Source organism: Sapajus apella, unplaced genomic scaffold, assembly GCF_009761245.1.
Source record: "Sapajus apella isolate SASKATOON/1434 unplaced genomic scaffold, GSC_monkey_1.0 scaffold15, whole genome shotgun sequence".
Classification (NCBI taxonomy): domain Eukaryota; kingdom Metazoa; phylum Chordata; class Mammalia; order Primates; family Cebidae; genus Sapajus; species Sapajus apella.
Genome location: NW_022436955.1, coordinates 28,160,738 through 28,184,721, shown reverse-complemented (window position 1 = coordinate 28,184,721; position 23,984 = coordinate 28,160,738). Strand labels below are relative to the sequence as shown.

Sequence of the window (23,984 nt, the reverse complement as noted above, 5' to 3'; positions counted from 1 at the left end):
GAGAATGTCCTCTCTCTTGACATCATAAAGAAATGCTACAGGCCTGACCTTGATTTGCAGGAGTGCATCGCCATGAACCCTCTCAACCTTACATATGCATTACCTTTACTAATCTCCAAGTCCACAGGATATTCAATATTTTTGATGAGCTTCTGGCATCCACCAGTCTTCTCGTAAACAAACCGTTTCAGGTGCAGCACGAGAACAGGAGGGAGCTTCTCCAGAGTCACTCTTCGACTTATCTCAACCTAAGACACAAAGCACACCAGGACACACTGTCCCTGTATTACCTGAACAGCAGACGTCACATCCACCTTCTGCTCAAAGATGTCCTCTGAGAGCTGAGGCCCGAGAGTCCTATGGCAGGGCTTCATGGCTTTTCCTGCCCCGCAGAAACTCAGACTCTACCAACGCTCCTCTTAAAAAAATGCACATGGCTGGTCGGGCACAGTGGCTCACGCCTGTAATCCCAGCACTTTGGGAGGCCGAGGCAGGTGAATCACCTGAGGAGAGGAGTTCAAGACCATCCATCCTGGCCAACATGGTGAAACCCCGTCTCTACTAAAAAACAAAAATTAGCTGGGTGTGGTGGCGCATGCCTGTAATCCCAGCTACTTGAGAGGCTGAGGTGGGAGAATTGCTTGAACCCGGGAAGTGGAGGTTGCAGTGAGCCCAGATCACGCCACTGAACTCCAGCCTGGGCAACAGAGTGAGATTCAGTCTTCCAAAAAAAAAAAAAAACCACATAGCCAGGCGTGGTGGCTCAGGCTTATGAGTCCCTGTACCTTGTGAGGCTGAGACAGGCAACAGAATCTCTTGAACTCGGGAGACAGAGGTCGCAGTGAGCCCAGATCGTGCCACTGTACTCTAGCCTGGGTGACAGAGTGACACCTTGTCTCAGAAAAAAAGGAAAAACAAAAGGAGGAAAAATGCACACACTCCTATAAACACAACTGCAGAGAGAGTCTCGGGTCCTGGAAGCCCAGCCGTAAACTCCAAGTTAAGAACTTTGTGGCATTACCAGTGAATTAGCATAAAAATAAAAAAGCTAACTTTGTACCACTTTATTTATGTACTGAACCCCCACACACTTGCAAAGGAGTTCTCACTGCAACCTCTGTCTCCCAGGTTCAAGCAATTCTCCTGTCTTAGCCTCCTGAGTAGCTGGGATTATAGGCTCCTTCCACCACACCTGGCTAAATTTTTGTATTTTTAGTAGAGAAGGGGCTTCACCATGTTGGCCAGGATGGTCTCAAACACCTGACCTCAGGTGATCTGCCTGCCTCAGCCTCCCAAAGTGCTGGGATTACAGGTGTGGGCCACCATACCCAGGCTAAGTATTGATCCATTTTAAAACAACTCTGACAGCAATATGTGTTTTCAATGAGATGGTGTGTGTGTGTTTTTTTTTTTTGAGGCAGGATCTCACTCTGGTTGCCCATGCTGGAGTGCAGTGGCATGACAGCGACTCACTGCAGCCTTGACTTCCTGGACTCAAGTGATTCTCCCACCTCAGCCTCCCGAGTAGCTGGGACTACAGCTGTGAGCCCAGCTGGTCTTGAACTCCTGGACTTAAGCAATTTGCTCGCCTTGATCTCCCAAAGTGCTGGGATTACAGGCCAGTTTGATGTCTTCAAAGCTATTTATTCTAACCATGAGTTTCATCAATTTAATCTGTTCCTGAAGTACTTTCACGGATCTAATGAATGCTGCTTTTAAATAAAGCCAGGGTTTTTTTTTTGTTACTAAAATGCATCTTTCCAAATAACACTTACTCCCTTTATCTATCGTTCTCTGTGCTTATAAATGCTTTGATGCTTCCTGTATTCATTTGAAGAATATTTTTGTACAAGTATTTAAAAGTAACAATCCAAAAGATAGCAGCACATATAACACAATTAAAACACTGTCAGAGACTATACACATGTCTAGTGGAAGACATTTTCAAGGGCATTAGGCAAGCTCATAAGTCATCACTGGTGGGTCTGTTAGCCTTCCAGACCCTTCCACGCCTGTCTTCTCAACTAGACCACAATCCTAGGAGCAAAAACCACCTTGAACAGCTCCGTGTTCCCATGTGTCTCTATGTTCTAGTGTCTCCACAGCCAACAAGCATTTCTGAGCAAATGAGTGGTGTGAACACAGCTCAACAGTTAAAAGCAGAGATTGGGGCTGGGTGCGGTGGCTCAACCCTGAAATCCCAGCACTTTGGGAGGTCAAGACAGGCAGATCACGAGGTCAGGAGTTTGAGACCAGCCTGACCAACATGGTAAAACCCTGTCTCTACTCAAAATACAAAAATTAGCTGGGGGTGGTGGCATGCGCCTGTAATCCCAGCTACTCAGGAGGCTGAGGCAGAACGATTGCTTGAACCTGGGAGGCGCAAGTTGTGGTAAGCCAGGATCGTGCCTCTGCACTCCAGCCTGGGCGATAGAGAGAGACTTGGTCTCAAAAAAAAACAAAAAAAACAACAACAACACAGAGATCAGGACTGTAAGACGAGTCTCCTCATTTGCGAACTGATAGAGCTGACTGAATTATTTCTAGGGTACTTTTCAGTGCTTACTGATCTGCAGCTTTACCTTTAAAGCTCTCCGTCAATTCACTAAATAGTAATCCGAAAGTATTAAATGTATATTTTGTGTTTCCAGACAAACTGAGCCTTAATGTATTCATTTGAAGAATATTTTTGTACAAGTATTTAAAAGTAACAATCCAAAAGATAGCAGCACATATAACACAATTAAAACACTGTCAGAGACTATACACATGTCTAGTGGAAGACATTTTCAAGGGCATTAGGCAAGCTCATAAGTCATCACTGGTGGGTCTGTTAGCCTTCCAGACCCTTCCATGCCTGTCTTCTCAACTAGACCACAATCCTAGGAGCAAAAACCACCTTGAACAGCTCCGTGTTCCCATGTGTCTCTATGTTCTAGTGTCTCCACAGCCAACAAGCATTTCTGAGCAAATGAGTGGTGTGAACACAGCTCAACAGTTAAAAGCAGAGATTGGGGCTGGGTGCGGTGGCAGACATTTTCTATATAGCAAACTTTTCATACAACCCTATTTTCCCCAAAACCTTCACATGTTCCCACAGGAAAACACTTTTGACCTAAACATAATAAAGTTAAACTTGATATTTTAAAAAGACTTCTATACGAGCTGCCCAAAACCTTCCTTCCTCAAACATCTGCTGTTCCCAATGGGCCTGATCTCGCCTGCTGACCTACTACAGCAATGGTGCAGCCACAACAGCTAGCCACATTCTTTCATCTTCAGGAGTCCACCAAAATGCCCCCTTTCTTTGATGTTTTTCTCTTTGTTCATTTCAGAGATGGGGTTTCACTATCACACAGGTGGAGTGCAGTGGTGCGATCAGAGCTCACTGAAGCCTCAAACTGCTGGGCTCAGGCAATCTTCCTGTGTCGGCCTCACAAAGTGTTGGGACGACTGGCGTGAGCCACCACACCTGGCCCACCTTCTTTCCTGAAGCCTTCCTTCAAACCTGCTGTTAGGATAAACCTTCTTTGTTCACTGCTCTCTAACAACAGCCTGACAACCGCCTGTACCTCAATCCCTGCCCCTGCACCACCATCCCTACAAGCCAACCCCAGCGAAGCCAAACTGTAATTGCAGCAGAAGCAAAAGAGAAAAACAGACACATCACAAAAGGGTCTTCCCTAGGCAGCCCAAGGAAAGGCCGACCACCTCCCGAGTAGGACGAGTAGCCAAAGACTCCCAGAGCTGGCTCAAAAACAGCATCAGCACAGTGGAATGGCAGCCGGGGCCAGGGAGCCACCTCGGGAGGTGCAGGCCACAGAAGCGAGCCAAGCTGACAGAGTCGCCCACAGTCGGTGCACAAGTTAGCCACCCAGCATCCTCCCCAACACAAAAACCACATTCCCTCTCTCTCCCGCGAGCTCCACCGCCAGACTCTTCCTAGTGTAGTCACTGAAGCCAACTACCAAGTTTCTGCCTCTGGCTCCTACTGCTTCTATTTTTTAAACAAAGTCACCCATGAGATGCGCATCTGCAAATATGGTGGAAGAACAGGCAAAACTTCTGCAGATCACCCAAGAGCCTGGGTGGACCAGTCCAACGCAAGACACCCCTGGGGTGCTAAGGGTCCCTATGCCCTACTTTGCTCTTTTTGACTTAGAGTACACGATGTAAACCAAGGATAGATCCATCCCAGTCACGCAATATGATGACATGTCTTCTACGCTGGAGCACCTCAATCCACCATGTAGCTGCCATCCACTGCCCATTACTCAAATATCGCTTCCATGGAATGCTACGGACTGGCCGTAATTATTAGCCCACAATTCATCTCCCCAGTGCATTTTCATGAATTCACTGCCACGACCTAAGATACAAACAGAGGAGATACTCTCTGCTGCAGAGTAGAAACAGCCATAAACCGGCACATCTGGACAGCCAGGAACTTATAAGCTGTCACAGAGCAGAACGTCATCCGTCTCTCCCAACTGAGTTGACAAGGACTCCACCAAGCTATAATCTGATATTCTTAAATTCATGAAGACTGAAAGACTCAAAGATCTTATCTTTTCCAGATCCAATCAAAGAGTAAAAAGCATCAGAACGATGACCATATTTTACAATGACCTGGAAGATCTCCAGTCAAATGCGAAACAGATGTGTTTAGAATCTCTTTGACATCCTAACGAATCTAATGAAAGCTGTACCCTACAGTATCATGAACATAAGTAAACTATTCAGCCTCTGTCAGAGGTAGCACTGATGTGGTATCATGATTAGATTGCCAGAAAATCAAATGCAGCTCCAGATAAATGATCCGAAAGGAGATCATTACCTTCTGTAACATGATTTAGAGCTAAAAGAGGCCCTTGGGATCACGTTTCAACCATTTCACTGTAAAAACATAAAAACCTGCAGTACAAAATGGTTAAGCAACTGATTTAAGAGGCAGAACTCAAATCCATTTCCCCTCATTCCTAATTCTGTGTTCTTTCCAGCAAACCAGAGCGCCTCAGTAGAAAGGTTCAAGATCAACCGTGAATATACCTCTTGTTTGGTTTTTGTGGTGTAACCCTGGACAGATTCTCTTGCCACCAAGCTCTCCAGTGCATCCTGGACTGTGCGGATCTTGTCAGACTGGATATCCAGCTGCAACGTGAAAAATGGCTGCAAAGTGGCAGATTCTTTTGAGCTCTGCTGGTAAACGACAGACCTAAGAATTGAAAGCAAAAGCAAAAAAAAATTAAGAAACCACTCCTTGTCACTTTCCCTTAAGATTAACCAAGAGGAATAAACACTGAAAATACGATTATTCAATATCACTTTCAAAAGACCACAGAGAAGAGCCAAAAATATCCTGAATTTAAAAAGAATTCTGCTGAATAGCACCTCCTTAGTATTTCTAACAACTAAATCTACCAGCTGATAAATGTTCCCAGCTCGAGTGCTCTGGAAGAAAGCATATTCCGTTCTCCACATTCCTTCCCCTCCTCTCCGCACTGTTATTGACTGCACCAGTTCACCAACGAACTGTCCTGCCATGGCCTCAAAACGCTGATGCTTTCCATTTTCTCCAAGTATCAGAGGCTGCTCTAATAAAATAGAGGAAATCCCAAGGTAAACAGAGGATTTTTAATGGCATTTTCCCCTATAAAAATGTCTTACAAAAAGAAGAAGGGGAGCAGGGTGTGTACGATAAAAAACAAGTTAACATTCCAGGAAAAAAGGCTGCCACCCGTCCAAGAAGGGTGCCAATTTGACCTTGTTTTCTTAGCTGGTTTTTCATTTCTTTTTCTAAGTTTTTCTGAGTAAAAGTTGTGTCTTGGGCCCATCTCTCATTTAGCCTCCACAAGGAACATTCCAGGGGTTCAACAGGGATTCTATTTCTGCAGTCTCGGTGACCTAGTTTCTAGACGGAATGAAATGGGTGTGGACAGGTACTCAGAATTTCCAGAACAGAGGCGGTGAAGACCTCGCTAAAAGCTTTTCTGTCCAGGGTTTAATTAGGCATCTCCATGCTCCTTTACAGTATGAAGACTTCAGGGACAACAGCTCCCTTGGTTCCGAAAACAAACACAGTAGTGAGGAAACCACCCATGAAAGCTAGCGAAGACAGCAAGAAGTGGCCCTCTTGACTCAGTGGTCCTGTATTTTAGGGAAGATGGCACAGGGGAACAAAGGTAGGGAAAGGTCTTCCTGGGGAAACTGAAAAACTTCTGAAGAGGCTGAGTTTTAGAAGAAAATCTTTCAACTGGTGCAAATAAAGAATCATGCTTAATAATAGCTGAAAAGAAGTTCCTAAGTTGTAAAAATCCCTTATCTTTGCTTTACCATTTTTCAAGACGGAACACCAACAACCAATTTCAACACAGAGACCCCTGAGAGGGTGTGGCTGGCAGCCGTGACAGAGCCATTCGATCTGAGCCAGCAAGTCCTCCAAAGGGGACGCTGGTATTTTCCACTGGTCACTCTTAGACAGATTTGGGATCTTTGGGTATGCTGACGCTCTGTGGCCCTGCAATTCTAATACTTGACCTCTGGCCAAAACGATGTTCCCCATGCCTCCATTTGAGCTGTCCCTTCATCCTTCTCTCCGATCCCAAAGGGGATGTTGCCACAATCCTAAACCAGGCTGCTGTGCTGACCCCTCACTGCTGCTCGCCAACCTGGATCTCGGCGTCTCCCTGCCAACACAACACATCCCAAGAAGCCATAGGCAGCAGTTGGGGTTGGGCGTTTCCCAGGGGACAAACTGACCACACAGCTGCCAGGGACACTCCAGAGCACCAGAATAGAAAGGAGCCAGTGGAGTGGAGCTCACAGCACACAACACAGAAGGGACTTGTTCAAGGTCCTGTGGCCACTCAACTGGCTTCTAAATCCAGTTCCACAGAGGACCAGAACCCGGCTTCTGAGGGAGTCAGCACAAGTTTCTGAGGTTCTTGTTATTTACCTGTTCAAAGTTGCTGATTCAATCTCAGAACTGAGAGACTGAATCAAGTCTCGATGCCTTAAAAGGGGTGCTGTTTCTTTCGGGTCCACAGCCTTTGGGACAACATTAGACTAAGAGTCTCACTAAAATCCCCGCCCGGGAGGTCACGCCGCAAGGCCTCTGCAGGGAAATCATGCTCTCATGAGGCCCTTCCAGTACTGCTGATGAGTAAGCCTCCTTGGAGATGGTACAAGTTTTGCTGAATTCCACATCACAGTGGTATTGAAAAGCTCTCAGTTACATAAAGAAAAAACTTCCCGAAGAACTTTGTGAATGGGCAAAAAGCTGGTAAAGGAAACTGGCACACAGCCAGGTGCCCACAGACTCCAGCCCAGTCACATGTCCGTCTGTATAAAAAGACCTCCCTTCACACTCTAGCTCACCTGGTTCCATCAGTTCACAAGTCAAGACAGGGAAACAACCTGTCTGTGGATGGACGGATGGAAAAGAAACCGTGGTGTGTATACATGTACAAGAGAATACTATTCCGCTGTAAAAAGAAGACCGTGCCATCTGTCACAACATGAATCACGAGGAGGACATTACACTAAGTGAAATAAGCCAGATACAGGAAGAAAAATATTGCACGGTCCCACTTATACACAAAATCTTAAAAAAAGAAAAGAAAAGAAAAGAAAAGAAAGAGATAGGGAAAAGCATGGTTCCCAGGGGTGGTGAGCGGGAAGGGAGGTGCAGGTCAAAGGACGCCAAGTGGTGGATACGCAGGTGAGTGGGTCTAGGGAGCTGATGCGGAGCATCGGACGAGAGTCACTCTCAGTGCACTGTACTTGGGAGTTTGTGAACTAAGTAACACTACAGGTGCTTTTGCTGTACACACACACAAAGCTGCCTGTGACAGTGAATACGTTCATCTACTTCACTCTAGCAACTCTTTTACTATATTTCATAACATCATGTGTATACTTTAAATATACACAATTTATTAACATAAATGAAATTCCTCCAGGTACATTAATGTCTTCTCTTACCAAAACACATGGTTTGATTACCTGGGTTTTTGTTGTTTTTTTTTTTGAGATAGAGTCTCGCTCTGTAACCCAGGCTGCAGTGCAGTGGTGCAATCTTGGCTCACTGCAACCTCTGCCTCCTGGATGCGATTTTAAATGTTGCAAATTTTTTTTTTTTGAGACCGAGTCTCGCTCTCATTTCCCAGGCTGGAGTACGATGGCATGATCTCGGCTCACTGCAACCTCCACTCCCCGGGTTCAAGCAATTCTCCTATCTCAGCCTCCCAAGTAGATTACAGGCATGTGTCACCTCACCTGGCTAATTTTGTATTTTTAGCAGAGACAGGGTTTCTCCATGTTGGTCAGGCTGGTCTCAAACTCTTGACCTGAGGTAATCTGCCCACCTCAGCCTCCCAAAGTGCTGGGATTACAGGCTTGAGCCACCATATCCAGCCTAAATGTTGCAAATTGTAAATGCTGATGAAGTCTAATATATACATTTTTTTTTTTATGGTTGTTGTTTTTTATGACCAATCTTATGAAACCTTTGCCTACTCCCAAGTCATGATGATAGACTCCTATGTCTTTCTTCTTTTTCGCATGGTCTCACTCTGTCACCCAGGCTGAAGTGCAATGGCACGATGTGGGCTCACCACAACCCCTGCCTACTGGGTTCAAGCGATCCTCCTGCCTCAGCCTCCCGAGTAGCAGGGATTACAGTTGCCTGCCAAAACACCCGGTTAATTTTCTTATTTTTAATAGAGACGGGGTTTCACCATGTTGGCCAGGCTGGTCTTGAACTTCTGACCTTAAGTGTTCCACCTGTCTCAACTTCCCAAAGTGCTGGAGTTACAGGCATGAGCTACCACGTCTAGCTAAGTAGCTGGCTTTTCTCTTACTCCCTAGCAGTGAGCAGTTGAACTTGATGGCGTGGAAGTGAGTAGCTCCCTGTCCCCTGCAGACACACACCAGCAGGGAGAGAACGAGCCGTGGGGACTGACAAGGGAGGCATCAGGAAGTGCAAGAAAAGAGCAGGCAGTGGAGCAGGGATGCAAACCACCATGGCCAGGAAGTCTCAAGGCAAGCCTCATCCCTCCCCCCTTCACCAAAACGGCAAAGCCCTGGAAAAGACAAATACTGAGTTATTCTAGAAAAGCATAAACCTGATGTGTCCACCAAAAATGCCGGTGATTGGAGTCTGAACAAAATCCGCCTGGCGGGTGACGGAAGTCTTATTCCGGGGGCCCACTTGCTCCCATTCATCCTCACTTCCTTCCCCTTGTTCTTCCTGCTCTTCTTCACGGACCGAGTGGTTTTTGGGGCCATTGGAAATCATAAGTTCTGAAAAGGAGGGAGCATCTGCTTAGGCTACTATTTACAACAAGAACATCAAAAAACAAAAATGCACAGATCTGTCAACTGTCGTTTTAAAAATGAAATCAGGGTGTGTTCTCCACGAAGAGCCATGGCATCCAATTGCAGCAGGCATGGCTTCTCGGGATCCTGGTTCATAACAATTCCTACGAAAGATGTTCCTGGGAGGACTGGGGAAATGTGAAGATGCTCTGCAGTCCACGTTACTGTGTGGTTAGAGGTGATTTTCTTAGTGAGATAAGGGCCTGAGGCTATGCAGGTGTGCATCCTCAGGGGATGCTCTTGCACCTGGGGTGAACTGAACTGTTAGCCACAACTTAACTTGGAATCATTCAGGAAAAATGTATGTGTATGTATGTATATATGTATAGATAGATATAGTAAGTGTATATATATTGTGTGTATACAGTCTGAAAATATGTTTAAAACTGTTCACTCAGCAATTATAAAAGTATTCATCAAATGATTCTTTCAGCTTTTCTGTATGCTTGATCATTTTCCTAATTAAAAGTTGAAGGAAAATGACAGAGATTCAGGATAAAGTGCAATTTACCTAAATATAACCTTCTTGGAGGACTAAGTTATTGTAAGGAATAAATGCTATTTAAAGGGAAAATGACTATCTGAGGGGCAGGGAACCACGTAGTATCTGAGCATGCAACATTTGTTCACAATGAACTCTTGGTGCAACTCTGCGGCTAGTGGACCAGAACCTACTTTCATTATTTGGTGAGAGAAGCTTCTTTAGGTTCACCATTTCCTCATGGAGTCCATTTAGAATGAAGCCTAAATATTCCTCAGCATCTTCTTGTCGACCCTGAAAAGGTCAAATACGATCTCATTAATGTTAACTGATCACTGCCCAAGGCCCGCAGGATATATGGTACTTGCACAGTCCAACCGTGCCTCCTCTGAAAGGGAAGATGTAAGGTATTTCCCAACAGTAACATGACGACAAGGCTTTTCCTTGGACAGCTGAAATCCCAAGAGTGGGAGGAAAAGGAGAAACAGATTAAATACCTATCTCTAAACGGGTGGACTAATGAGGATTTTTATTATACTTTTCTATATTTTTGAAATTTTCTTCAATAAATATACATTACCCCCACCCCCCTTTTTTATTTTGAGAGGCAGTTTCGCTCTTCTTGCCCAGGCTGGAGTGCAATGGTGTGATCTCGGCTCACTACAACCTCCACCTTCCTGGGTTCAAGCAATTCTCCTGCCTCAGCCTCCCGAGTAGCTGGGATTACAGGCATGCACCACTACACTCGGCTCATTTTTATATTTTTAGTAGAGACGGGTTTCTCCATATTGGTCAGGCTGGTCTCAGGCTCCCGACCTCAGGCAATCCACCATCCACCAGCCTCAGCCTCCCAAAGTGTTGGGATTACAGGCGTGAGCCACTGCACCCAGCTTTTTTTTTTTTTGGAGATAGTCTTACTCTGTCACCCAGGTTGGAGTGCAGTTGTGCGATTTCGACTCACTGGAACCTCCATCTCCCGGGTTCAACAGATTCTCCTGCCTCAGCCTCCCAAGTACCTGGGACTATAAGGCATGTGCCATGATGTCTGGCTAATTTTTGTATTTTTAGTACAGATGGGGTTTTGCGATGTTGGCCAGGCTGGTCTCAAACTCCTAACCTCAGGTGACCCCCTGCCTTGGCCTCCCAAAGTGGTGGGATTACAGCTGTAAGCCACTATGCCTGGCCACATTACCTTTATCACAAAAAAAGTTATTTAAAAAAAATTCTGTCTTGGGCAAATGAAATAGAAGATGAAGAACTAGACGTCCAGGGCCAGTTCACTGTTCAACTGCAAGGGTTACATCTGAGCAGTGACATCAGCAGTCTGGTACGTCTGCTTCTGTCTTTGATGATGGACAACTACATGGGAAAGAAGTGAAACTACATGGGGAAAATCTCCACTGATTTAACACCGAGCTGTCTTACACATACGTCGGCAAAATCATTCACACATGAGTCACCCGAGAGTTTTATAACCCCACATCAGGAGTGTTTGATTCCGTTACTTATCATCATCAGCTCATATTTCATCCTACACAGCACAACTGCCTATTCCAGGGACTTGCAAATTGTTCTGTTTGAAGCATCTAGGAAACTGCATTCAAGCTGACTTGCCCTCTTCAAACAGTAGACATGGACAGCATCTGCTGGTGTGAGTGCATGCTCTGCAGGTGTGGAGAAAAGGGCAAACACTGGCACAGCCAAAGTGTGCTGAAGACTCCCACAGCAGGCCTGCTGGCTCTCCTTGGAAAGGCCTGCTTGCAAGGTTGGACTTTTTATCTGGTGCCTGGGAACTTGGATTTCAGAAAGGTTCCCATCGTTCCATTATCTGATATGAGATTCTGCCTAAACTGTTTGTGCAAGCAACATGCTTTCTGCTGAACACTTGTTTTCCTTCAGAGAGTTTGGACTTTTGGTTCAGGGTAGGCAGAGGTACCTACGGGACCAGCCCTCAGTAAAAACCCTGGACACTGAGTCTGTAATGAGCTCCCCTGGTAGACGGCATTTCGCATGTGTGCTGCTGTCACAGTCTGGTGCTGGAGGAGCGAGGCGCAGCCTTGTGTCTGCAGCCGGGCTTGGGGTGGGGGGGCATCTGGAGGTTTCCTCTAGGCCCTGCCTCATCCGTCCTTTCCCTTCCTGACTGCATGCTTTTGTTGTCATAAATCATCTTCTGCATTTTCTGAGTTCTTCCAGTGAATCACCCAAGCTCACATTATCCCCCAACATATCCCATACCAATGTAACCATAAAAAGGTGCTTTTGCCGGGCGCGGTGGCTCAAGCCTGTAATCCCAGCACTTTGGGAGGCCGAGGCAGGTGGATCACGAGGTCAAGAGATCGAGACCATCCTGGTCAACATGGTGAAACCCCGTCTCTACTCAAAATACAAAAAATTAGCTGGGCATGGTGGCGCATGTCTGTAGTCCCAGCTGCTCAGGAGGCTGAGGCAGGAGAATTGCCTGAACCCAGGAGGCGGAGGTTGCGGTGAGCCGAGATCGCGCCATTGCACTCCAGCCTGGGTAACGAGCGAAACTCCGTCTCAAAAAAAAAAAAAAAAAAGGTGCTTTTGTTCACAGCCTTATCTCTGTGCACGATCTTTCAGGGGTTCCTGAGCACCCACTTCATCTCTGCCTCCACTTGAGCTGGGCGGCCCCCTCTGGCTTCTAAGGCATCTCTATGCTGTGGATCTTTGTACTTCTCTTGTTGACTACTCATTTGGGTTACAGACCTCATTCCCTCACTGAGGGCAGAGGGCGCACTTTACCCCATTTCTGCATCCCTAACACCATGTTCCCATTACTTGGGAAATGCAAATTCCAAGCCAATACCAAAAGCTGCATTGCGAGCGTTTAAAAAGTTTAAAACTCTCTGCTGCCCCTGGTGGTATCCTGCTGTGATGCTCTGGACATTCACTTCGCAATGAAACTTCAAGTGAACTCTACTTAAGTGGCATTTTTTCAACTATTTTTCTCTCTGAATCCATTTCGTTAAGCATCATTTCGATTGCTTGTACGGATTCTTCACAGATAGGGAAGAAAGAAACGCTCCAGTTACTTGTGCTAAGCGTGGCCCAGTTCACTCTCAATAGCCCCAGGGCCTTTTATAAGGGCGCCTTGGCCCCTTGGTCCCATGCCTTTAGTAACAAAATATGTTATTTTTAAAACTGTATGTAAAGGAATCAAGTATATCAAAAAGCTACTTAAGCCTGTAAGCATGGTGAAGACATCAGCTCTTCTGAACACTGCCATCATTCCAGGCCCAATGGACACCACTCTACCCCAACGGCATACAGTGCGGTGGTTAACACAGCTTGTCTTGAAAACTGGGCTCTGCCAGCTACATTAGCTATATGACCTCAACCAGTGGCTTTCACTTCTCTTAACTGTAACAAGTAGATCGTAATCATACCTTACTCACAGAGTCAACTAAGTTACTATATGTAAAGTACCAAGAACAGTGCTTGGTGCACCACAGAAGTTATCTGAGTGAGGTCAGATGATGACAGCTGTGACACACTTCAGTTCATCCAAGCAATGGACCCTATTACAAACCCACATGTACTTATAGTGCTGGAGACAGAGGGCAAATATCGAATAAGTAACAGTTACCACACAATTGCTGGAACAAAAGGCAACACTGATACTAGCTACTTAGAGAAGTCTCAAACCTTTTCAGACAGGCTTGACTTGTTAACTGTCAGGAGTCTGTAAATATACGTGGGCTCAAAGGCAGCTCCAGGGCGAATATCCCTCGCCATTTTATCTCCAAGAGCTGCAACGGAAACAGGACACAGATTTTTCTAACTACAATGAAGTCCTAAACGATGAAAAAGCAACATCATCAAAACCCCCCACCTCCCACCTGGCTGAATGTTGAGAACAGCGTAAGTCAAAAGACAATCTCTTCCCAACAAGAATTTAAGTCAACCCCCAATACGTAATAGCCATCAACAAAACTTTTCTACTAACCTTGTCGAGGTTTCGGAGGTACTGGCATGTTAGTAAACTCATTCATTAGCCGGACACTAAACATGGGGAGAAAATGTTAAACAGTGCAGTTTTTAAAATATAACTTTTACTAAGGAGCTTTGATGGCTAAGGAGACTATCAGCTATATGAATATAGTAGATTTCAGGTAACAATGCTACTCGCTAGTGAACTCAAGTCTTTTCTATATAAATTTTTGTTCTATTTTAAGTGATATAAGCTGGTAAACACAAAAATATTTTCTACTGAATCTGAAGAACACGGATAAACAATGCTCCAATTCCATTTCTGGTTAAAATCCATATAAAATCATGAACAGTATATTTTTTTACTAAACTATTTCAATTCTAATTATCAGAGGGGAAATAAAAACCCCACCACTTAACCCATCTCTCACCGCCTTACTTACAAGCTGTCTATCATGGGTGTTGACGTACAAGGCCTTTGCACTTTGGAATACAGAGGAATGAACTTCATCAGGTGATACATTGGAGGGCAAGCAACCAGTGCCTGCAGTGTCTAAACAGTGGCAGTAAGGAAGTGTAAAGGAAATGAAACAGACACACCAAATTCCCTAAACGCACATTAAGCGCAAGAACACCTTTAAAAACCTAAGTAAGCCAAGGGTGTTGAACTACTTAGAGATGGAACCACAAAAAGGGATAAACCAAATAAACGTGAGGATAGCTCGCCTGTGAGAACCAGGTAAGGAGCTATGAAGCAGTCGGTCATTTATCAAGAACTTGGCTTAACCGAGATAGTTGTCCATTAAAACCATATTTCCAGTTGTAAGTGGTTGCTCTGCCCTACTATCTGTGGCCTTTTTGATGAGAGTAAGCTTGCCTGAAGCGCTCATTCACATCCCAACATACCCTCTTTCTTAGGGGGAGACGGACTGGGGTCAGGAATAACCCTGTTGATAAGCAAGGTAGGCAACCAAGTAACAGATCATTTAGGGCCAGATGGCCCGGGGAGGCTGAACTAAGTCAAATGCACCCAAAGGAGACAGCACTGCAGCAGGCCGGCCTCGCGGACAGCCTCCAGGAAGGATACAGCATTAATGTAGCACCAGTTTCCTTTATTGATCAGCCCACGGGGTTGCAATGACACTGGTTTATGGATTAGGGTTACATTCTCCAGTAACTCTGAAAGAATGAAGAAGCATAGTTAAGAAATTAATGACATCTGGTATAAAAGACATTTAAATCATTTCATATGCTCTACTCTGGGAGAGCATTTAAAATCCCTCCAATAAAGCACATATCCAAAGAAAACGCACACTGATAAAGCTTCATTCAAGTACACTAATTAATTAAACTTCTTTTCAAATAATATTTTCCTACAAACAGCAATATTTATTTATCTTCCCGGAGGAATATAACTAGGGAACATGAGAGCTACCTATTTTAGTGAGAAACAAAAACATTTTTAAATGGTATTGCTGTTAGAGAATAGATCTGAGAGACACACCCTTTCTTCCCTGAACACTGTTAGACAGGTGTGTCTCATCAGCAGCAAGGCCTTTCCGACACTACACAGAAAAGTGTCTGTGCAGAACCCGAGTCTCAGTCCTCTCTACATCCCTAGCAACTAATGCCGACCCTACGTATCAGCACTGTGGGGTTCAATGGCTGTTCAGTGAGTAAAGACACTCCTTTCAGAGAAAACCGTATTCTACAAATTAAACTGTCCATTAGAAACCCAGCTTAGCAACTGTTTTATATACTGTAATTCCCTATTCCGTTTACAAACACGCCGCTTAGCCTCAGGTTCACCCCCTGCATGGATATCACTCTGTGAATGCCATCTTTATAGAATTAACCATCAGAAATGCTTTAAAACAAGACACAATCTCCCCCAGTCCCACTGTGAATCTTCTAATGGTGATGGTAACACTTTATAAATCCTTCTACATTTAGCCTACTCTTCACAATTTAATTGGCTGGACTTAATCCTCAGTCATTTAGGAGTATCACCACTGTTCCCCTTTCACCAATAAGGAAACGGAGGCCCCCAAAGATGAACTGACTTACCTGTGATCACACAGGAGCCAGGCAGCACGGCCAGGGCCTGAACTCCATCACCTGCAGCCAATCCACACTATCTCCTTTACTTTTAAATTGTACACTAATCATAACTCACAAATATATACATCTACCATGTACCGACAAAAATAAAAAATTCATTTTAAAATAGAGTATACTAAACAAACAAATTGTATACTAGGAAAGAAAAAGTAAAATGGCATACATTTGGTACTAGCACCCAGCTAAGGTATCGCTCAAAAATGAGCGTTTCTTTTCTCAACTACATTGTACTGGCAGACCCCAGGCACAGCAAATGAAGAAATTAACTTGCAAAATACAAATCAATCTCTCTCTCTCTCTCTCTCTGACACACACACACACACACACACACACACACACACACCCCCTCATTCCCTCCTTCCTATGAGAATAAATGTCCTCTTCCTCCTTCTAAATGAAGCAGCATAGGGAATAATTTCTGCATAGCTCTTCTGTCAAAAGTAAAACATTACAGATTCTGTGGAATCTGCTCAGTTAGAGTAAGTGTGCAAAGCTCCCCTCTCTCTTAATATGGAATACAGAACTGGGCCCTGAAATAAACAAACGGATCAGTTACGAACTAAACCCCAAGCCTGCATGTGGTAACACCCAGCAGAGACAGTCCCTGTCATGTGGGGGACACTCTTGCTAGAAATTTTGTGTGTATTATTCATAATTATCATAACAACCCTACTGTCAAAGACAGAGTTACTCACCCCATTTTACAGATGAGAAAACTGAGGTCACATAAGAGCTGAAATGATCTGTAAACCTGGGTCTCCCTGACTCAACAGGTTGAGCCCTTTCCTCAATATCTAATGGGCTCCACTTAAAAATCCCTTTTACTCCAAGTTTTCAGATACTTTTCCCCACAGGCTTACAGTCTATTTACAGGATTTTTACACTTGTCTTTAAGCCATATCACCACAACAGTCTATCATTTCTAGTGTGTGCCACAGAACAGCAATTAATATAACTGCACTGCCAGGACTGCGCATTTTCGAATAACCATCAATACTCTAACGTAAAGGTATAGCTGCTCAAATAAAAAGTCCAGCATGATTCCAGCAAGCCTTTGCCATAGCATTTTTGTATCAAATGACAATATTTTTTTACCTAACCTTAAGACTCAAAACCTGCTATCTTTTTAACATAGAAACCTTTTTTTGAGACGAGTCTTGCTGTCACCCAGGATGGGGTGCAGTCTCGGCTCACTGCAGCCTGTGTCCCAGGTTCAGGTGATTCTCCTGCCTCAGCCTCCCATGTAATCCCTGGGATTACAGGCATGCACCGCCAAGCCTGGCTAATTTTTGTATTTTTAGTAGAGACAGGGTTTCACCATGTTGCCCAGGCTGGTCTCGAACTCCTAAACTCAAGTGATCCGCCTGCCTCGGCCTCCCAAAGTGCTGGGATTATACGCGTGAGCCTTAGTGAATGGCTGAAACCTTTGTTAAAAGACATGCTGCCTTTCACTGACAGGCGAGTAAATGCTTGCTGAGCCCTGGGAACCGGGGAACGAGGGCACATAGATGAATGCGAGGTGGTCCTGCCCTAGGCGAGCTCACAGACCAGTGAAAGGAAGGAATGTATGTCCCTGGCTGCAAACGCATACTGTGCGGGCTAAACCGAGGGGCTGTTGGGGGATGGGGGAAGGATGCTTAGCCCCATTGAAGGGATGCAGAAACTGGGAAGGTGAGGGACTAGAGACAGCAAATGGAAGCTGAGGAAGAACAGAGATACTAGAAGGTTATCAATGGCTCAGGCAGTGGTGCCATCCAGCTAGAGGAGGAATACAACAGGTTACTTTTTGTTTCATGTGGTGATGAGTTCAGTTTTAGAGATGTTGGTAAGAGGTATCCAGATGACACCAGGTAAACAGTATGTTTATACTCAGACCAGCAAGTGACTGATTTATTATTGAGACCAAGTCTCACTCTGTCGCCCAGGCTGGAGTGCAGTGGCACTCCTGGCTCACTGTAACCTCTGCCTCCAGGTCTCAAGCAATTCTTGCGCCTCAGCCTCCAGAGTAGTGGGGACTACAGGTGTACACCACCATATCCAATTATAATTATTATTACTTTAGAGACAGGATCTTGCTCTGTTGCCCAGGCTGGAATGCAGTGGCGCACTCACAGCTCACTGCAGCCTCAACCTCCCAGACTCAACAGATTTATAATCACACAAACACACACACAGGTCCCCACAGTGCAGGGCTGGAAGAGGAGAGAAGCAAGAAGTGTGCAGGGGCAGCGTGGGGGAGTGGAGACAGCAAGGCAGGCTGCTCAGCCGGAAGCCGGGCTGCGGAGGGAGACAGGATCACAGACACAAGGAGCTAGGGATTCAGGAAGATGCAGCAGAGTTTCTGGGTGGGGGAGTGAAGAGCAGCTTCAGGTTTCTTGATGACAGGGGAGGAAAGGTCTTCTAGGGCAGTCATGGTGAAGATGCCGGACGGAGGCAAGACAGGGCTTGAAGACGTTCATTCCCGTTTAGCACTGGTACTGGAAGGAAATGAAGGAAGCCACCAGGGCCAGGCATACAAGATCTGCCTGAAAGTTCCCTTCCATGCCGACCTGTTCTGACAGACTGAAAAACATGCTTTGTGAGGAGTCTAACTCCACTCTTAAAATGAAAGCAAGGACGGAGTGCAGTGGCTCACGCCTGTAATCCCAGCACTTTGGGAGGCCGAAGTGGGCAGATCACAAGGTGAAGAGATCGAGACCATCCTGACCAACATGGTGAAACCCCATCTCTTATTAGTAAAAAAATACAGAAATTAGCTGGGCGTGGTGGTACATGCCTGTAGTCCCAGCTACTTGTGAGGCTGAGGCAGAAGAATCGTTTGAACCCAAGAGGCAGAGATTGCGGTGAGCCAAGATCATGCCACTGCACTCTGCACTCCAGCCTGGTGACAGAGTAAGACTCCATCTAAAAAAAAAAGGAAAGCAAGTGCAGAGCAATCAGGTACCGGCTGCCCTAAGCTCTGTCTGAAAACGCAGCTCCTTTTTTTTTTTTGGAGACAGTGTGGAGAAGGGGTTTCGCAGTGCTAGCCAGGCTAGTCAAAGTGCTGGGATTACAGGCAGGAGCCGCTGCACCTGGCCTCCGTTCATATTCTTATCTGAGTTACGGGCCCAGAATAATCTGCACGGCCTGGAGGCTTGGACATTCAGTCTCCATGCAATCAGAAGATGTATAAATCAACCTTAAACTAACTTTTTCCCAGCATTCATTTGTGAAACGGCACGAACTGGTCAGACAGAAACCTTTAGTTTCTACACCAACCCTTCCCTTAAATCAATGCCAGCTTCCAGCTTGCTTATTTTGAGATGCAGGCAGGTTAAAAAGCAGTTTCACTGTTTTTCTTCCATGGTATTAAAATCAAGTCTTTTAGCACCACCTAGTGGTGTATTCAATAGCTGCAAGCAACATCATTTCACAGACACACCTACAAAAACGAAAGGAGCAAAACCTCTGAAACAGAACACATGGACCCTCAGGACATGTGCTAGGGAATGTAAACCACCTCTTCAAGCCTTTGACAGTCTTTGAAAGCCCATTCTGGCACAATATTGTTAAATGTAGAATAAATACAGACTTGGAAAATACAGAAGAGACACTGAACAATCTCCATTTTTTTCTTTTTTTGTGTGTGATATAGAGTCTCACTGTTGCCCAGGCTGGGGTGCGATGTCGGCTTGCTGCAACCTCCTCCTGCCGGGTTCAAGCAATTCTCCTCCCTCAGCCTCCCAAGTAGCTGGGACTACAGGTGCCTGCCACCATGCCTGGCTAATTTTTGTATTTAGCAGAGATGGGGTTTCACCACACTGGCCAGGCTGTTCTCAAACTCCTGACCTTGTGATTCGCGCACCCCGGCCTCCCAAAGTGCTGGGGTTACAGGTGTGAGCCACTGCGCCCAGCTGATTTTTCTTAATGATTTTATCTAGTGGCAAGTCTTTCATAAACTACCATATCATTCTGTTATTACTCTCTTATAACGATTCTAAATCCTAATCTTAGAGTAAGACTGATTGAAGGCACTCAAGATTCTCCACACTGTCTCCATGGTAGCTGACCTCATCACTGTGTACCTGGTATTAGTGGTGTATGCCTCTTTCTCTGGATAGGAGGCTCCTTAAAAACAAGACTCATACTGCCAACTGCTAAGCAAAGCCCTCCCCATCCAAGGTAACAGGACTTAGTGGCCTTCTGTGTCCTCAGCCTGTTGCTGCCACCCCTATCAGCCGCAAGAGGCCTCCGTTCCTTGTTTACTGCCCCCAACACTCCTCTGCCAGTGATCACTTCTCTCTCTCTCCAAAGAGCTGCCATCTGTTCCTTTCTGATCTTATGCCTTAGACTACCCTCAAGGCAAGGCTAATCATTACTCCAACTAGACAGTGTGTGGCATACAGTAAGTTCTCATTAGACAGTAATACAGGATGAATCAAACATCTAGAGATTAAAGTTATTGGTTACGGCAAATGACTCCATTCAAATTTGTTAGAAATGACTCAACAGACTTTAAAGGTCGTTTAGCTCATGGTCCAAAAAGTCTAAATGATAGCTCCCATGAAGAAGCACAGTAAAGGCAAGGGACCCAGACACATAGACCAGAAGACTGAGGTTCCCAGCCTGGCCCTGCCACTTCCTTCATCTGCAGATCACTCCCCACCTGGAACAGATAAGGAGCTGCCCCATGCTGAGCTGTAGCAAAAATGAGCACACATGTGAATACACGAGCAGAGCACTCCCAGTAAGAGGGTCAGCTCACTACACAATCCCCCCCTAGAAAACAAAGAGCTAACAGAGGTGGAAGGAGACGGGAAAAGCAAATTAATTTATGTAAGAGTTTGAGAAAATCAACAATTTTCAGCATCTCAAGAAGAAATGTTAGCCCAACTTCCTTAAAATCTTGACAAGTTTTAAACATCTTGACATACAGGTATTGATCGACTTACCACCTATGCAACTTACGACCATTCGACTTTACGACCACAATCGCTAGCCACGACTGCTCTGCGTCTGGCAGCGCAAATGTTGCCCAGCTGGGCGTACGACACTGCGGACCAGCTTCCGGCAGCACTACCATCTCCGCGTGCACCATTTCAACTGTACGTATAGCCTACTCAACTTACGACCAAATCGTGTTATGACCGGTCCGCGGTCCCGGCCGTGGTCATAAGTCGAGCACTAGCTGTACTAAGGATATATTAATGAAGTTCTATTTGGGGCCTGGTGTGGTAGCTCACACCTGTAATTACAACACTTTGGGAGGCTTTGGCAGGAAAATCATGTGAGTACAAGAGTTCCAAGATCAGCCTAGGCAATAAAGACTGCTACTACACAAAGACAAAAATACCAACTGCACATGGCGGCGCCTGCTCGTGGTCCCCGCTGCTCAGGAAGCTGGCGCAGGAAGGCCACTTTAGCCCAGGAGTTCAAGGCTGCAGGGAGCTGTGACCACGCCACCGTACTCCAGTCTGAGTGACAGAGTGAGGCCGTCTCTTAAGAAAAAAAAATTTTTTTTTAAATAAAGTTCTTAACGGATAAGCACAGACTGAAAAATAAAAAATAAAAAAAAATAAAGTTCCATTTCAAGAGGGATGATTCTAAGAAATGAGATTAAATACTTATTGTCAAAGATTTTCTCTTAAGATCCAAACATTCAAAAAACTGTTAGGGTCCAGTTTTGTAACATATCACATGTGCATTATTAAGGCTTCCATCCTGAATCATTTCAGTTACCATAAACTGAAGGAGACACTAGTGCTTCATGAAGTTCATGAGCCCCTCTTCTCCCTCGTAATGAAAGAACAGGGGTGCGAAACCAATTCTAATTCCTCCTAAGACTGGACTGGATTATGTTTGAGTGAATGAATCCTACTGTTATATAAAAGTCCGGTCTTATGGACAAGCCAGAGCTAATACCACTTTCCAATGTCTAATATCCCTCTGTTCTACTTGATTAAATTCCTCTTTCAGCATCAACATTTCCATTTACTACTTTATTCCTCGTCTAAAGCCCAATATGCAGTCTAATTATGGAGGCTAAAAGAATCAAAATGAGGAAGGCAGGCCACCAAGGATACAAGGCAGGGAATTTCTAGGTTGAAACTTTAAGTCTGACCTGCATTCCAAAGTCACTGTCATTGGTTTATCTATTTCACCTTCTTTTAGGGCACATAATCAGAAGGTGACTGTAACTTTTCCTCCAGAAGCCTTCTTTTCAATTCCTCATTGTTGGTATAATTTACTGTTTAACTGTTCAGACAGCAACTTTAGAAGATGGCCTCCCTAGTCCATCTTTGTCATAGGAGTTGGTGGGGCTGCCTAGAACAATGTTTGTGAAAAGGCACAAAATGCCATCCTGTACTTCACTTTTGTAATGACTCACATTAAAAGGCTGAAATGAAACTTAACTCATATGAAATCTGCTGACATACAGAAAAAAGGAGTTGCTTAATAACCTTTTTTAAAGACATACAGGGTAGATGGCAGCTCACTTGGGTTGTCACAAATCAGCCCGCTGAAATTGTCTATAAACTCAAAGGCAATATCGGCACTGTAAACTTTTGTGTCATTATAAGCTATAATTATTCTTACACATATTTTACACATCAAATTTTGTTTTCCTAGAATTTGGACTTAGGGGTCCTATTACCACTTAAAATCCATCATCAATATGCAAGGTGCAGAACTCTGATTCCTAGAACTCAATCTCAATAACTGACCCTAATCGACATTCTGATGTTGTTGGCCTGCTTTTCTGTCGTCTTCCTAACTGTCCAGAACATTCTCCAAGTGCATTTCTTTTCCTCGTTACTATCAATTTGGAAGAACACACACTATCTTGGCCACCGAACCAGGTGGAGGTCAGCCAAGGGACCAAAATGTACCACTACCCACTGGCTTTCGATCAACTTACGTTTTTTAAGTGGAACGACGTGTAACAAGTATGAGGATATAAACATATCGAATCAGATGTGGACAAAGCTCTCACTCCACAAGGCTGGGTTCCTGCAAGCAGGTGCCGTGCCTTTTTAGCTTACAGCACACTACATGACCATTGCCTGTGCCACTTCAGAGTCTGAAGAGGAAGTGCAAAGTATCCGAGAAACCATTTCCCCCAAGGAGCGGGGACAGTATATGCATGACGTATCAACTGCCAGAGCAAAGACCAGCCTTAGGGTATACAGCCATGCTTCACGACGGAGATACGTTCTGAGAAATGCCGTATTACGCGATTTTGTCATCGTGCAATCACACACCTAGATGGTACAGCCAACTACAAACGTAGGCTGTATGCCAGAGCCTAGTGCTCCTATGCCACAACCCCCATAGTGTGTTGTGCACTGAATGCCACAGGCAACTGTAACACAATCACTGGGCACTAGACATTTTTTAGCTCCATTATCATCTTATGGGATCACCGTCACACATACGGTCTGTCATTGATTTCAACATCATGAGGCAGCACGTAACTGTATCTTCATTTACACTTAAATAAACACGGACAGGGTAATTCATTTGAGAAGACCCAAGCTGTGGTAACTGTTTCTCTATCCAACAACTTTTAGGCATAAAACCACTGCGCAAAATCAAATAAACAGGTTTTGACTAACAATTCGTAACAAATGACATTGCTAGATACTTCAACGAAGTGTTTATAGAGCTGTTCAAGAGCTCAGTTTTCCTAGTTCTCTTTCACTGGAATTTTAACTTAATTTGTTGGGCACTTGGCACTCTCCTTACCCAGCATTATTTATATTCTGTTAAAACAAAATACACTGTTGCATAACTTTGAAAGCAAAACATCAAATACAAAATAGCTCTATGTATGATGTGGAAACATCTGATATAATTTAACCTAGTAATATGACAATGCTCCTTAGTAAAGACCCAGGAAAAGTTCAATGTTCACTAAAAGAGTATGTTCAATTTCAAACATCACATGTTCGTCAACTCCAAATGATCTGTGCTGAGGGAAGCAACAGCAAAGGCGCCCCCCACGTCTGCCATACTCAATAAGAGTGTCATTTTGTTTTTTTTTTTTTTCCTTTTTTTTTAGAGAATTCCTAAG

General features: G+C 44.8%; 1 protein-coding gene across 3 annotated transcripts in view; it reads right to left on the bottom strand.

Moving 5' to 3' along the window:
* USP10 (ubiquitin specific peptidase 10) overlaps positions 1-23,984 on the bottom strand; it is an 85,888-nt gene that overhangs the window by 7,877 nt on the left and 54,027 nt on the right. For all 3 annotated transcript variants that reach the window (XM_032284584.1, XM_032284583.1, XM_032284585.1), the window contains 8 exons: positions 14,898-14,989; positions 14,254-14,363; positions 13,827-13,882; positions 13,526-13,629; positions 10,054-10,153; positions 9,126-9,303; positions 5,050-5,215; positions 104-248 (listed from right to left, as the gene is read on the bottom strand). In XM_032284584.1, coding sequence (XP_032140475.1) covers positions 104-248; positions 5,050-5,215; positions 9,126-9,303; positions 10,054-10,153; positions 13,526-13,629; positions 13,827-13,882; positions 14,254-14,363; positions 14,898-14,989 — 951 coding nt within the window. The remainder of the gene's footprint in view (positions 1-103; positions 249-5,049; positions 5,216-9,125; positions 9,304-10,053; positions 10,154-13,525; positions 13,630-13,826; positions 13,883-14,253; positions 14,364-14,897; positions 14,990-23,984) is intronic.